This window comes from Papio anubis, chromosome 2 (assembly GCF_008728515.1).
Source record: "Papio anubis isolate 15944 chromosome 2, Panubis1.0, whole genome shotgun sequence".
Classification (NCBI taxonomy): Eukaryota; Metazoa; Chordata; class Mammalia; order Primates; family Cercopithecidae; genus Papio; species Papio anubis.
The window spans coordinates 107,654,053-107,669,767 of NC_044977.1; the positions used below are offsets into that span (position 1 = coordinate 107,654,053).

The window sequence follows — 15,715 nt, forward strand, 5'->3', positions numbered from 1 at the left end:
CCCCACCACCTAATTGCCAAGGTCAACTTCTTAATCAAAAATCTGAAGGCCACCCAAGAAAATGTTAACAGAGATTCAAATGGCCAATACTACCTTTCAGACACTGTACTACTTTTTTAAAACATCAAGATATAATTAACATACCATAAAACTTACTGTCTTAAAGTACACAATTCAGTGGGTTTTAGACTATTCACAAGGCTCAGTAACCATCTCTAGTCTAATTCTATTTTTTTTACTTTTTACTTTTGTCTTTTGTTTTGTTTTGAGACAGAGTTTTTGCTCTTGTCGCCCAGGCTGGAGTGCAGTGGCGCCATCTAGGCTCACTGCAACCTCTGCCTTCCGGGTTCAAGTGATTCTCCTGCCTCAGCCTCCCTAGTAGCTGGGACTACAGGTGCGCCACCACGTCTGGCTAATTTTTGTATTTCTAGTAGAGACAGGTTTTCACCATGTTGGGCAGGATGGTCTTGATCTCCTGACCTCGTGATCCACCCGCCTCGGCCTCCCAAAGTGCTGGGATTACAGGCGTGAGCCACCACGCCCGTCTGTTTTTTGTTTTAAAGTATTTAACAACCTAATTCTAATTCTACTTCCAAAATATTTTCATAACTCTCTCCCAACAAAAAAATTCTGTACCAATTAGCAATCATTCTCCATCTTTCCTCTTCCCCCAGCCCCTGGCAATCACTAATGTATTTCCTATCTCTATTGGATTTTCCTCTATACATTACATATATAGCCCTTTCTGTCTAGCTTCTTTCACTTGGCATATTTTTTTAAGTTTCATTTATGTTGTAGTATCTATCAGTACTTCATACATTTTTATGGCTGAATAACAGTCCATTGTATGGATATACCATCTTTGTTTATCCATTCATTAGTTGATGAAGATTTGGGTTTTTTCCCCTTTTTGGATACTGTAAGTAAAGCTGCTATGGATATTTGTGTACAGATTTTTGTATGAATCTTTATTTCCAATTTTCTTGAGTGTATGTATGTGGAATTGCCAGACCATATGGTAACTTTTGTTAACTTTCTGAGGAACTTCCAAATCATCTTTCAAAACAATACCACCATTTCACATTCACACCAGCAATATAATAGTTGGGTTCAATTTTCTCCATTTCCTTACTAACACTTTTATTGTTCATTATAATAACCTTATTATTATCATTATTATTGCCATCCTAGTGGGCATGTACTGGTATCTCATTGTGATTTTGATTTACATTTCCCTCATGGCTAGTGATGTTGAGCATCTTTTAACATGCATATTGGTCATTGGTGTATCTTCTTTGTAGAAATGTCTATTAACTCCTTTGTATGTTTTTTAATTAGCTTGTCATTTTATGGTTATTCTGGATACTGGACTTTTATCAGATATATTATTTGCAAGTATTTTTTCCCATACTGTGCATTGTCTTTTTACTCTCTTGATAGTGTTCTTTGCAAAGAGTTTATAGTTCTAACTCTTACAGTTAAGTCTTTGATTCATTCCAAGTTAATTTTTGTATATGATGTGAATTAGGGACCCAAGTTCATTTTTTTAAATGTGGATATCCATTGTCCCAGAACCATTGATTGAAAAGACTATTCTTTGCCCACTTTGAATGGTCTTGGCATCATTGTTGAAAATAAATTGCCTTTACGTATAGAATTCTTTGTTGACACTCTTTTTTTTCTAAGCACTTTGAATATGTCATGCCATTGCCTTCTGGATTCTGTGATTTCTGATAGAAATCAGCTGTTAATCTTATTGAAGAGTCCTTCTGTATGCTTGCTGCTTTCAAGATTCTTTCATTGTCTTTGTTGACAGTTTGATTATGATATGTCTAGGTGTGGATCTTGATCTCTTTGAATTTATATTTTTTGGGGTTTATAGACTTTCTTGAAGGTAAAGATTAATGTTTTTCATCAAATTTGGGAAATGTTCAGCCATTGTTTCTTTAAATATTATTTTAGCCCATTTACCCCTCTCTCCTTCTGAGACTGCCATTATGCATTATTAGCATGCTTGAAAGTATCTCGCAGTCCCTGAGGCTCTATTCATTTTTCCTTCATTCCTCTTTCTTTCTCTTCCTCAGACTGGATAGCATTTCCAATTCTTCTGTAAGTTCTCATACTTTCTTCACTTCTCAGATCTGCTATCTAAGCCATAATTGAATTTCATATTCAATTCACTTTTAAGAATCTAGAGATTTCTTTTGGTCCTTTATTTTTTTTTTTTTATTTTCCATTTTTTTTTCATTTCAGGCATGGTCAATTTTAATTCATTATGCTGTAAGTTGTAGAGTTTACATGTGCATAGCATTTGGGTTTGTTACATGCTTGTGCCTTGTAGGTGTGCTGCACCCATCAAGCTCAAATCATTTATCAGGGTATAACTCCCAGTACGATCCTCACCCTCCCCTCCCCATGATAGGCCCGGTGTGTGATGTTCCCCTTCCGAGGTCAAGTGATCTATTTGTTTCGTTCCCGCCTATAAGGTGAACATGGTGTTTTGAACACCATTTGTGATGGTTGCTGGAGATGATGGTTCAAGCTTGCATCCATGTCCTAGAGGACTAAACTCATCCTTTTTTATGAAGCTGCGCGTACTGTAGTGTATATGTGCCATTTTCTTAATCAATCATCGCCAGTGGACATTTGGGTTGATTCCAAGTCTTTGCTATTATGAATGGTACTGCAATACGACATCGGTAATGCATGTGTCTTTAGGGCAGCATCAGATTTATAATCCTTTAAGGTACATATACCAATGTGATGGGATGGCTGGGTCCTTTGGTACATCTAGTTCCTCAGATCATGGGAATGCATGCATATTTCATTTTCCATAATGGGTTAGACTAGTTTACAATCCCTGGCGGTATAAAAGTGTTCCTGTTCTCCACATCAGCACCTGTGACAGCTTTTAATGGTAGCCACTCTTCAGGTGGTGGGTATCTCATTAGCTAGTTTGATTTGCATTTCTCTGATGGCCAGTGATGATGAGCATTTTTTCATGTTTGTTGGCTGTATGAATGTCTTCTTTTTGAAGTATTACATTGCTTATCCTTTGCCACTTTTGATGGGGTTGTTTGTTTTTCTTGTAAATTTGTTTTATGAGTTCTTTTGGAGTTCTGGATGTAGCCCTTTGTCGGATGAGTAAGATTGCCGAAATTTTTCCCATTCTGTAGGTTGCATTCACTCAGTGGTAGTTTCTTTTGCTGTACGGAAATGCTTCCATAAGATTCTTCTTCATTGTCTTTATGACAGTTTGATTATGATATGTCTAGTGGACTTGATTCTCTTTGAATTTATATTTTTAAGGACTTCTTGAAGGTAAAGATTGTACGTTTTTCATCAAATTTGGGAAAATGTTCAGCTATTGTTTCGGAAATATTATTCAGCCCATAATTCCCTCTCCTCTCTGAGACTCATTATTATGCATATTATTAGCATGTTTGAAAGTATCTCTGCAGTGGGAGTCCCTCCTGAGGTTTATCTATTTTTATTCTTTCATTCTCTTTCTTCTTCCTTCCCAGACTGGATAGCTTCTTCAATTAATCCCATATATCTAAGTTCCTCTATATTCTCTTCTTCTTTCTCTGCCTACCTGGGATCTGTATATCTAGCCACTCTAGTGAATTTCTCATTCAATTATTATACTTTTGAAATCTAGAATTCTAAGTTTGGTCCTTTAAAACAACTATTTATATTCTCTATTTAATGAGGATTTGTTCTTTTACTTTCCTTTAGTCTTTATATTTGATTTCCTTTCACTTCTTGAACATGTAAAAATAGTTCATTTAAAGTATTGGTCTAGTAAGGTCAGTATCTTGGCTTCCTCAGGAAGAGTTATTTTCTTTCTTTCTCTCTTTCTTTCTTTCTTTCTTTTGTTCTTTCTCTTTTTTTCTTTCTTTTTTGAGACAGAGCCTTGCTCTGTAGCCCAGACTAGAGCGCAGTGGTGCAATCTTGGCTCACTGCTACCTCTGCCTCCTGGGTTCAAGTGATTCTTCTGCCTCAGCCTCCCAAGTAGCTGGGATTACAGGTGCACGCCACCATGCCCAGCTAATTTTTGGTTTTGTTTTGTTTTGTTTTGTTTTTGTATAGATGGGGTTTCACCATGTTGGTCAGGCTGGTCTTGAACTCCAGACCTCAGGTGATCCGCCTGCCTCAGCCTCCTGAAGTGCTGGGATTACAGGCATGAACCACAGCACCCAGCCTCAGAACAGTTTCTATTCACTGGTTTTGCTTTTTCCCTGGGTATAGACTGCATTTTCTTATTTCTTTATATGTCTCATAATTTTCTGTTAAAATTAGACATTTTAAATAACATAATGTAGCAACTCTGGAAATTGGACTTTCCCACCTCTCCTGTTTGTTGTTGTTACTGTTTATTGTTGTTTGTTTTAGTGACTTTTCTAAACGAATTCTGTGAAGTCTATATTTATGTGCAGCCCTTGAAGCCTGTGCTCAGTTAGCTTAGTAATTTAAATACTAATGACCCGACACAGATTTCTTTAAACACCTGAAACCAGTAAGTCTTCTAGTCTTTGCCAAGGGGCTCTGTGTGCACATTAGGGCACACCTTCTCACTCAGCCTGGCACTTGACAGTTCTAGCCTAGCCTTCACTTTCTGTGTGTGCAGATCATCAAGATCAGCCAGAGGTAAGATCATGGGGCCTTCTCAGATCTGTCCTGAACATATTCACAGGAAATGTGTGCATGGTCTTCTAGAGTCTCACAAATATTTTGGAGCCTTTACAAGCCTCTATGAGCATCTTATTCCTGAGCTTTCCCTTTTAAATTTCTTGATTAGCCCATGTTTGCCCCACTGTTAGCCAATACCTCAAGCAACCAAGAAGTTAAACAATTGCCTGTAATCATTTTCTACAAAGGCCTTTGGGGAAAAGACTTTTCACACTGGGCAAGTTCTGAGTCAGGCCTAATAAAGACAGCCTTGCAGGTGGGGTATTCCTAGAAACCCCTGGACAGGTCAAATAATGATAATTCTATAAGACTGAGGCTCCGTAGGTCCCCCATTCCTGTTCTGCCCCTCCCATGGCTGCCAGACTGCTGATTTTCACCATCATTGCAGGCTGTTCATTTCTAAGGCTACCCCCAAGGAAGGGGAGGATAGAAATAGGGCAAGTTAAAAAGCTCACTGTTCATACTGAGACACAGCCATTTTCCTTGAACAAATGCTCTCCAGATTGCTGCAAGCCATCGTTTAATTTCCAGTGTTCTCTAAAGATAAAAACCACATGATTATCTCAATAGATGCAGAAAAGGCCTTTGACAAAATTCAACAGCACTTCATGCTAAAAACTCTCAATAAACTAGGTATTGATGGAACATATCTCAAAATAATAAGAACTATTTATGACAAACCCACAGCCAATGTCATACTGAACGGGCAAAAACTGGAAGCATTCCCTTTGAAAACTGGCACAAGACAGGGATGCCCTCTCTCACCACTCCTATTCAACATAGTGTTGGAAGTTCTGGCCAAGGCAATCAGGCAGGAGAAAGAAATAAAGGGTATTCAATTAGGAAAAGAGGAAGTCAAATTGTCCCTGTTTGCAGATGACATGATTGTATATTTAGCAAACCCCATCATCTCAGTCCAAAATCTCCTTAAGCTGATAAGCAACTTCAGCAAGTCTCAGGATACAAAATCAATGTGCAAAAATCACAAGCATTCCTATACAACAATAACAGATAAACAGAGAGCCAAATAATGAGTGAACTCCCATTCACAATAGCTTCAAAGGGAATAAAATAACTAGGAATCCAACTTACAAGGGATGTGAAGGACCTCTTCAAGGAGAACTACAAACCACTGCTCAGTGAAATAAAAGAGGACACAAACAAATGGAAGAACATTCCATGCTCATGGATAGGAAGAATCAGTATTGTGAAAATGGCCATACTGCCCAAGGTAATTTATAGATTCAGTGCCATCCCCATCAAGCTACCAAAGACTTTCTTCACAGAATTGGAAAGAACTACTTTAAAGTTCATATAGAACCAAAAAAGAGCCCGCATTGCCAAGACAATCCTAAGCCAAAAGAACAAAGCTGGAGGCATCACACTACCTGACTTCAAACTATACTACAAGGCTACAGTAACCAAAACAGCATGGTACTGGTACCAAAGCAGAGATATAGACCAATGGAACAGAACAGAGCCCTCAGAAATAACACCACACATCTACAGCCATCTGATCTTTGACAAACCTGAGAGAAACAAGAAATGGGGAAAGGATTCCCTATTTAATAAATGGTGCTGGAAAAACTGGCTAGCCATATGTAGAAAGCTGAAACTGGATCCCTTCCTTACACCTTATACAAAAATTAAGTCAAGATGGATTAAAGACTTAAGTGTTAGACCTGAAACCACAAAAACCCTAGAAGAAAACCTAGGCAATATCATTCAGGACAGAGGCATGGGCAAGGACTTCATGACTAAAACACCAAAAGCAATGGCAACAAAAGCCAAAATTGACAAATGAGATCTAATTAAACTAAAGAGCTTCTGCACAGCAAAAGAAACTACCATCAGAGTGAACAGGCAACCTACAGAATGGGAGAAAATTTTTACAATCTACCCATCTGACAAAGAGCTAACATCCAGAATCTACAAAGAACTTAAATAAATTTACAACAAAAAAATCAAACAACCCCATCAAAAAGTAGGCGAAGGATATGAACAGACACTTCTCAAAAGAAGACATTTATGCAGCCAACAGACACATGAAAAAATGCTCATCATCACTCGCCAAGAGAGAAATGCAAATCAAAACCACAATGAGATACCATCTCACACCGGTTAGAATGGCAATCATTAAAGTCAGGAAACAACAGGTGCTGGAGAGGATGTGGAGAAATAGGAGCACTCTTACATTGGTGGTGGGAGTGTAAACTAGTTCAACCATTGTGGAAGAGAGTGTGGCCATTCCTCCAGGATCTAGAACTAGAAATACCATTTGACCCAGCCATCCCATTACTGGGTATATGCCCAAAGGATTATAAATCATGCTGCTATAAAGACACATGCACACATATGTTTATTGTGGCACTATTCACAATAGCAAAGACTTAGAACCAACCCAAATGCCTATCAATGATAGACTGGATTAAGAAAATGTGGCACATATACACCATGGAATACTATGCAGCCATAAAAAAGGATGAGTTCGTGTCCTTTGTAGGGACATGGATGAAGTTGGAAACCATCATTCTGAACCAACTATCGCAAGAACAGAAAACCAAACACCGCATGTTCTCACTCGTAGGTGGGAATTGAACAATGAGAACAATTGGACACAGGAAGGGGAACATCACACACTGGAGCCTGTCGTGGGTTAGGGGGAAGTGGAAGGGATAGCATTAGGAGATATACCTAATGTAAATGATGAGTTAATGGGTGCAGCACACCAACATGGCACATATATACCTATGTAACAAACCTGCACGTTGTGCACATGTATGCTAGAACTTAAAGTATAATAAAAAATTTTTAAAAAGGAAAAAAATTTTCCAGTGTTCTGAAAATAAATTTTCTGACCATTTTTGGCCAGTTTTTTCCATGCTTTCACAAAGAAGAGAATTTGGGGAGGGTTTTTTTCTCCACCATTTTGACTGATGTCACATGCTGTACTCCTTTCAGCAAGTAAAAATCATCTTTAAGTAGGCTTTATCCTTTCATTTTGTTTTTTTGTTTTGTTTTGTTTTTGAACCAATTCTCATAATGGTAGGGATATTTGGTGGGAAAATCCACAGCAAACTTTATCAATTGAGTTCTGATGTTCCCCTCAGGTAATGTTACTAGGGTGAAGAAATGTCAGTCTCATGTGGAAAGTCTATCTTCCATCATTTATACTGGCAGTGGTTTGCATTTTGGGTAAGAAAAATCACGTAAAAATGAAAAGATAACCTTTGTCTTTAGAGATAGCAGGAATGCAACTAGCTCACACTTTTTCTAGGTCTTCTGTGATCATCAGCTGCTCAGGAATGTGCAAGGGGTGTGCATCATAAGATAAGGGAAAAGATAAACCAAGTAGTGTAACTGGGAAGCCACCACATCAGTTTTCTGTCACAAAAACCAAGCAACATAAGCTCTTGATTTAAACTGTAGGTAACTGCCAAGAACCAGTAACAAGATTATATCATTGATTTTACTTTGTATAAAAATAAGATGGGAAAAACTATGATTTGCTTTTGTTTTACAACTATTAATATTATGTTAAATATATGTTGTGGTAATTGAATAGGAGTGTCCTAGAGGCTTAACACGGAATGATATGGTAACACTAGTAGAAAAAATTACTTGTTTCCTGCAGAAACAACATTCTAGTCACAAGCTTGTTTAGAAATCCTTACTCACTAGGTCAGTGTTTCTCAAACGGTGGTTTAAGGACCACCTGCATTCAAATTATTTGAAGGGCTTGCTACAAATGCAGATTTCTGGTTCCACCCCAGAACTATAGAATAGCTAGGGTTAGTCCTGGGGACATACATTTTAGCTTATTAAGGTTTCTAGGTAGAGACTTTTTACTATAATTTTTAAAACTCCTTTACTGAGGTATAATGACACGATAAACCACACATATTTAAAGTGTACAATTTGATAAGTTTTGACATCTGTATATATCTGTAAGGCATCACCACAGTCAGGATAATGAACATGCCTATCATCCGCAAAGGTTTGTTCACACTCCTTTGCATTCCCTTCCTCCTGCCCCTCCCTCACCCACCCCAGGTGATGACCGATCTCCTTTCTGTCACTAGAGGTTAGTTTGCATTTTCTAGAATTTCATAAGAGATAATACAGTATGTACTTTTTTTGGTCTGGCTTCTCTCCTTGGCATATTTATTCTGAGATTCGTCTATGTTGCATTTTGTAAACCATAGTACATATTTTGGTTGTTGCTGAGTAGTATTTCATTGTTTGGCTAGACCCCATTTTCTTTATCTATTTACTTGTTAATGAACATCCAATTTGTGTCTGCTTTGGGGCCATTTTGAATAATGCTGCTATGAACATGCAAGTACAAGTCTTCCTGTGGACATGCGTTTTTATTTCTCTTAGGTAAATACCTAAGAGTATAATGGTTTGGCCATATGGTAGGTGTATGTTTAATTTTTAGGAAATTTCTAATTACTTTCCAAAGTGATTATACCATCTTCCATTCCCATAGTAATGTACGAGAATTCCACTTGTGCCATGTCCTCACCAATTCTTGGTATTGTCAGTCTTTAAAATTTTCAGATTTCTAATAGGGGCATAGTGGTATGTCATTAAGGTTTTAATTTGCTTTTCTCTAGTAACTAATGGTTGAGCATCTCTTTATGTGCTGCTTTGCCATCTTTATATCTTCTTTGGTGAAGTGTCTGTTCAAATCTTTTGCTCATTGTTTTCTTATTATTGAGTTTTGAGAATTTTTATGTATATCCTAGATACATGTCCTTTTAATGCTTTGTAAATATTTTCTTTTAGTGTGTGGCATATTTTTCTCCTAAGAGTAACTTTTGAAGAGCAAAAGACTTTAATTCTTATAATATTTAATTTTAAAATTGTATGGATCATGCTTTTGGTGTCCTGCCTAAGAAATCACTATCCAAACGCCATAAAGATTTCCTCCCTATGTTTTCTTCCAGAAGTTTTATAGTTTTACATTTAGGTCACTGATCCATTTTGGGTGTTGGTTTGTTTGTTTGTTTGTTTCTGTTTTTGATTTGTATGTGGTGTGAGGTATGGATCAAAGTTCAGTCCTTTGCATATTGATGTTCTAGTTTTTCCATTGCCAGTTGTTAAAAACACTATTCTTTCTCCAACTGACTATTTATGTAGGTGCATCTATTTCTGGATGCCTGATTCATTTCCATTGATTTATTTGTCTACCTTGACATCAGTCCCTCACTATCTTGGTTACTGCTGCTTTCTGATAAGTCCTTGACATCAGTCCCTCACTATCTTGGTTACTGCTGCTTTCTAATAAGTCTTAAAATGAGGTAGTTAGAGTCCTCTAATTTTGTTCTTCCTTTTTAAAGTTGTTTTGATTATTCTCTGTCCTTTATACTTCTATATATATTTTAGAATCTGCTTGTCAACTTCTCAAAAAAACTAACTGAGATTTTGATTAGGATTATGTAAAACCTCTAGACCAATTTGGTGAGAATTGACTTCTTAACAATATTAAGCTTAATCTAAAATTTAAATTCTAACTGACTCCCCTGCTGCCTTCCTGGCCCTGCAGAAAAAGACAAGTTTGTTATGAAGATATGACATTTATTCAGTTGACAATTCAGAAAGAGATTTCTCAAGCCCTCCTTAAGACCTGCACTGTGCTCTCTAGGTTGTGACAGGAATGCAAAAATCTAGATAAGAAGCAAAACCAGGCCCCAGCCTGTGGTTTAGATAAAAAGAAAAACACTACTGAACTGAAAGGCCCAGTGGTGTTGTACCAGCCCCTTCCTTTTACAGATGTGCAAGCAGAGGGTCAATTTTACACAGCTTATCCGCAGCAGAACGGAGTCTCCTGAGCCTAGTACACCAAGTAGGGTCTGATGAAATGTCTCTGTGAGTGATGCAAATGGCAAGGGCTCTAAGAATTCAGAGAGGGCCCACAGTGGATGGTGAGTGAGTGGGAACCAGGGCCCTGGGCTGAACCAGGAGCAGAATGCAGACTCAGGCTCTCTGGATACCCTTGAGGGTATCCAAGCAATGTTGAGAAGATGGTGTCCCAGGTTCCAAGATCAGGAATATCAGGACTGTCAGTACCTTATGCCTGCTGAGCACTTTACAAAGCTCTGACATATAAACATTATCTCCTAGATTCATTTTTACACCATCCTACAACACCTTTCAACCTTTGTGGATTGTTAAGCATAATAACCCTATACACTGGCCAAAGCATAGAGAGCATAGAGTGACCTCAGGGCCATGGGTGAGAGGAAGGACAGTGGAAGCCAATGAGGGATTTAGAGAGAGGGCCTCTCAGAGATAACCAGGCAGAAGAGGACATTGTACCCAGGTGTTATGGAGTCAGCTAGGGCTTGGGCAGGGAAGAGAAGCGTGTCACTGATGGGTGAGATACAGCAGCACAAGAAGCTGAGGAGGGAGGCAGGCACTGAGGTTTGGGACAAGCTCCTCAGCTGTGGCATGACTACCTATGATCGGGAGGTGTAGGGAGACTGCGGGGAAAGGTCAGGCCCCACCCAGAAGGATGCAGGAGCAGGTAGTGCTGTGGGTGGGATACAAGGCAAAGCCCCAGTCCTGGCAGAAATCAAGGCTATGATCCCATCCTAGCAACTGGGCAACACGTGCCAGTCACATCGGTAGTAAAAGGTAGGCCCAGGAACCTTGAAAATCACAGAGCTGCTTTGAAGTGAGCACATTCAGTGATGATCTGGAGCCTAGCCTGGGAGAGTCAAGGATAGAGTGGAAGGAAAAAGACTGAGATGGCCTCAAATATCAGGCCAAGGAATTTGGCTTTTATGCCATGGGAGGCAGTGGGGGGCCTCTGGAGGTTGAGATCTGGTGTTATGCTCATACCTGGGACAACACTTTAGTAAAGAGTGTGATTCTTATCGCTCTCCCAGGGACTCATGATTTTTTCCCTCATCAAGTCACATAATTTGGGCTCACATGGAAAAAATCAGCATTTGATGGGTACACTGTTTATTCTTTAGTTCAGTATTAATGGAGTTAACTGTAGAAACTTGGATGGACCCAGAATCAATGCATGCAGGAAACTCAGCAGGATGGGCTAGAGACGTGGGGGAGGATGCCAGGACCACGTGAGCCCAGGGACTGCAGCAATGTTTTCTGAATTCCTGGGAAAATAAGATCAAGACCTATACACCTTTATATATTTTTATAGTATTCTCTGTATGCATATATGTGTATTTAAAAATCAATTCAAATTAGCTTAAAGTTGAGAGTGCTGTTTTTTGTTTTTTTAAATTTTAGACCAAGGAAATCCACAGTTTGAAATGAGCACAAGGTGAGTACTGATTTTTTTATTTTAAAGACGTGTCAGATGCTTTGGATGTTTCATATTGAGTCCATGTCATTGCTTTTATTGCTCTTCTTCCCCCAACACTTGGCTTATTACAAGGGATTTCCAATTTTTAAAAAATACTGGCTGGGTGCAGTGTCTCATGACTGTAATCCCAGCACTTTGGGAGGCCAAGACAGATGGAATGCTTGAGCCCAGGAGTTTGAGACCAGCCTGGGCAATATGGTGAAACCCTGTCTCTAACAAAAAAAATACAAAAATTAGCCTAGGGTGGTGGCGCAATTTTAGTCCCAGTTACTCGGGAGGCTGAGGTGGGAGGATCACTTGAGCCCAGGAGGTCAAAGCTGCAGTGAGCCTAGATCACATCACTGCACTCTAGCCTGGGTGACAGAGCAAGAGCCTATCTCAAAAATAAATAAATAAGTACATATATATGTAAATAAATATAAAACATTAAATAATAAATCAGTTCCCAACCCCACTGCTAGCCTAGGATATTAAATCAGTTCCCAACCCCACTGTTAGCTAGGATATCTTTTCTGGTGCACACTTGCTGTATTGCCAGTTGAGGTAGATCTGCCAGTTCGAAACCTCCCCTAATTGTCCTTGCTTTTGGCTGTTTGCTTGAGTTTTTTATTCCATTCCTATTTTCACAAGGCTGCCCTGCCTCCTACTTTGCTGAGTGGGCCAGTGCACCCTCTGATGTTACCTCCCCCGGCTTCCCCCTCTCCACTTAGAACTCTCCTGATCATCTTCCTTTCTTTATTCCCCCTTGTCTGGGAGGAAGGTGTGCTCAGACTTCTTTCACGGTTAAGTTCTCACTGGTGCTCCTTGCCCCATCTATTACTGCGGCTTACAAACCTCTTCGTCTATAATTCCTCTTCCTGCCCAAAGCACTCAGGGATACTCAATATGTTTGTTGAAAACACCTGTCTACTGTGATGCAGTTCTGATACAGGAGTCTGCTTAGTTTTTCTAAGCTCATTTGGCCCGATCCTTGTGGAACCCACCCAGACCCTAACCCAAAAAGATGAGAGAAGTGGAAAAAGTGAGGGCTCTAGAAAGCAGCTGTTTCTACCCCTCCTCTTTGCCCCCACACTCTTACAGAGTACTCTATTGCAGCGTTTAATATGCTATAATTTTATTATGTGTTTACATTTTCTCCCTACTAGATCATGAATTCCTTTAGGGCATGGAGGTTGTCTTATTAGTTTTAGCTTCCCTCAGGCCTCATCTACCAGTGCCAGGCACTTTTGTAGGTGCTCAGTAAATATTTAGTGAATAAACAAATGAAAGCACTCATTGAATAATCAGACAAGGCCAGCAAACCACTCTGCAAGCAAGGCCGGGGGTGATGAGGTTTAGCTCAGGCATATCTTATTCCTCTTGGACCTCCAATGCTTAGTAGGTGTTTATTCACTGGATTCGTCTAACCCAAAAGAGTTACTATCATAGTTGACATTTCTGGTCAATAAAGAGGAAGGAGGGAGCTGTAGTGAGCCAGTGAAAACATTTTTGAGAAGACAAAGGTGATTCTTCCTCCTCACCTCTCCCCTCTTTAAGATTTGTAGCCATGTAATCCCAGCACTTTGGGAGGCCAAGGTGGGTGGATCACAAGGTCAAGAGATCGAGACCATCCTGGCCAACATGGTGAAACCCCGTGTCTACTAAAAACACAAAAATTAGCTGGATGTAGTGGCACATGCATGTAGTCCCAGCTACTCGGGAGGCTGAGGCAGGAGAAGGCGTCAACCCAGGAGGCAGAGCTTGCGGTGAGCCGAGATTGCGCCAGTATACTCTAGCCTGGGCAACAGAGCGAGACTCCGTCTCAAAATAAATACATAAATAAAAGAAAGAAAGAAAAAAGATTTGCAGCCAATTAGATGTTTGCTGTGTAATCCAACAAGACGTGTCCTTTGGACATTTCCTTACTGCATATCACCTACCGAGCTGAGGCAGGCCTTCAACTACAGGTAAGGGAGGAGCAGCAGGTCCTCGAGACCTAGACCAGAGATACACTAGGTGAGCCAGTGCTACTCCAACTGGTGGGGGAGGGATGCATGTGTTATTCCTTCCAGTGACTCAATGTTCATGTTTATTTCTCTAAAAGCAAAGGCAATGGAGCGGGATGCGGACCATGGATTGAAAACATGGAAAGAGCTACCACTAGCAAAGAAGACCCAGCCTCCAGCCCAGGAGGGATTAAAGGTAGGGAGGGTCCCGTGGGAGAGTGGAGCACAGAAGCAGTGGGGTGATACCAGCTGCTTAGATGCTAAGGAAGTCATCACCTAGGGCCCAGCCCTTCTTTAGTTAAATGAGGGAGAAAAAAGAAAGCATTTTACCACCATGTGGTTTAAAATCGATTTCCTGCTATTCATTTGTGTAGAACAAATGGGGCCAGAATTAATATGAAGGCAAATGCCTCACGTTGAGAAGGTAGACACATCCCCTTATCCACAGTTTCACTTTCCCTACTGTCTGTGCTCCCCACCCCACCAGCCTTGGTCACTTATAACCATCTTGGTGATTAAATCGACTGTTAGGATCATAGTGCTTGTGTTCAAGTCACTCTTACTTTACTTCATAATGGCCCCAGGCTGGGCGCAGTGGCTCATGCCTGCAATCCCAGCACTTTGGGAGGCTGAGGTGGGTGGATCACCTGAGGTCAGGAGTTCAAGACCAGCCTGGCCAAGATGGTGAAACCTCGTTTCTACTAAAAATACAAAAATTAGCCAGGCGTGGTGGTATGTGCCTGTAATTCTAGCTACTCAGGAGGCTGAGGCAGAGAATTGCTTGAACCTGGGAGGTAGAGGTTGTAGTGAGCTGAGATGGTGCCACTGCACTCCAGCCTGGCCGACAGAGCAAGACTCTGTCTGAAAAAAAATAAGTAAATAAATAAATAAAATAAACAATGGCCCCAAAGCACAGTCGTGATGCTGGAAATTCAGATATGCCAAAGAGAAGCCGTCAGATGCTTCCTGTAAGTGAAAAGGTAAAAGTTCTTGATTTAACAAGAAAGAAAAAAATCACATGCCGAAGTTGCTAAGATCTATGGTAAGAAGGAATCATCTATCCACGACATTGTGAAGAAGGAGAAAGAAACTTGTACTCGTTTTGCTGTCGCATCTCAAACTGCCAAAGTTTACAGCAGCAGTACTAAGATGAAAAAGGCGTTAAATCTGTGGGGGTGGAAGGCAAATAGAAACATGCTCCCACTAATGGCAGTCAAGTTTGGCACTCTCTGGGGTTTCAGGCATCCACTGGGGATCTTGGAAGTAGTCCCTGAGGATAAAGGGGGACTACTGTACATGTCATTATAAATATGTCCAAACCCAAGGAATGTACAACACCCCAGAGTGAACCATGATGTGAGCTACAGACTTTGGGTTAATATGATATATTCAGGGTATAGGTTCATCCATTGTAACAAATGTGCCTCTCTGGTGGGGAATGGTGATAGTCAGGGAGGCCATGCATGTGTGAGCACAGGGGATATATGGGAAATCTTCGTACCTTCCTCTCAGTTTTTCTGTGAACCTAAAACTGCTCTAAAAATATAAAGTCAGTTGGGTGTGGTGGCTCACGCCTGTAATCCCAGCACTTTGGGAGGCCGAGGTGGGCAGATCACCTGAGGTCAGGAGTTGAAGACCAGCCTGGCCAACATGATGAAACTAAAAATACACAAAATTAGCTGGGCATGGTGGCACA

The 15,715-nt window shown here is 40.2% G+C and overlaps 1 protein-coding gene across 2 annotated transcripts in view; it reads left to right on the plus strand.

Moving 5' to 3' along the window:
* MCF2L2 (MCF.2 cell line derived transforming sequence-like 2) overlaps positions 1–15,715 on the plus strand; it is a 253,043-nt gene that overhangs the window by 225,062 nt on the left and 12,266 nt on the right. For both annotated transcript variants that reach the window (XM_003894766.5, XM_021934624.2), the window contains 2 exons: positions 11,959–11,992; positions 14,118–14,215. In XM_003894766.5, the coding sequence (XP_003894815.3) occupies positions 11,959–11,992; positions 14,118–14,215 (132 nt within the window). The remainder of the gene's footprint in view (positions 1–11,958; positions 11,993–14,117; positions 14,216–15,715) is intronic.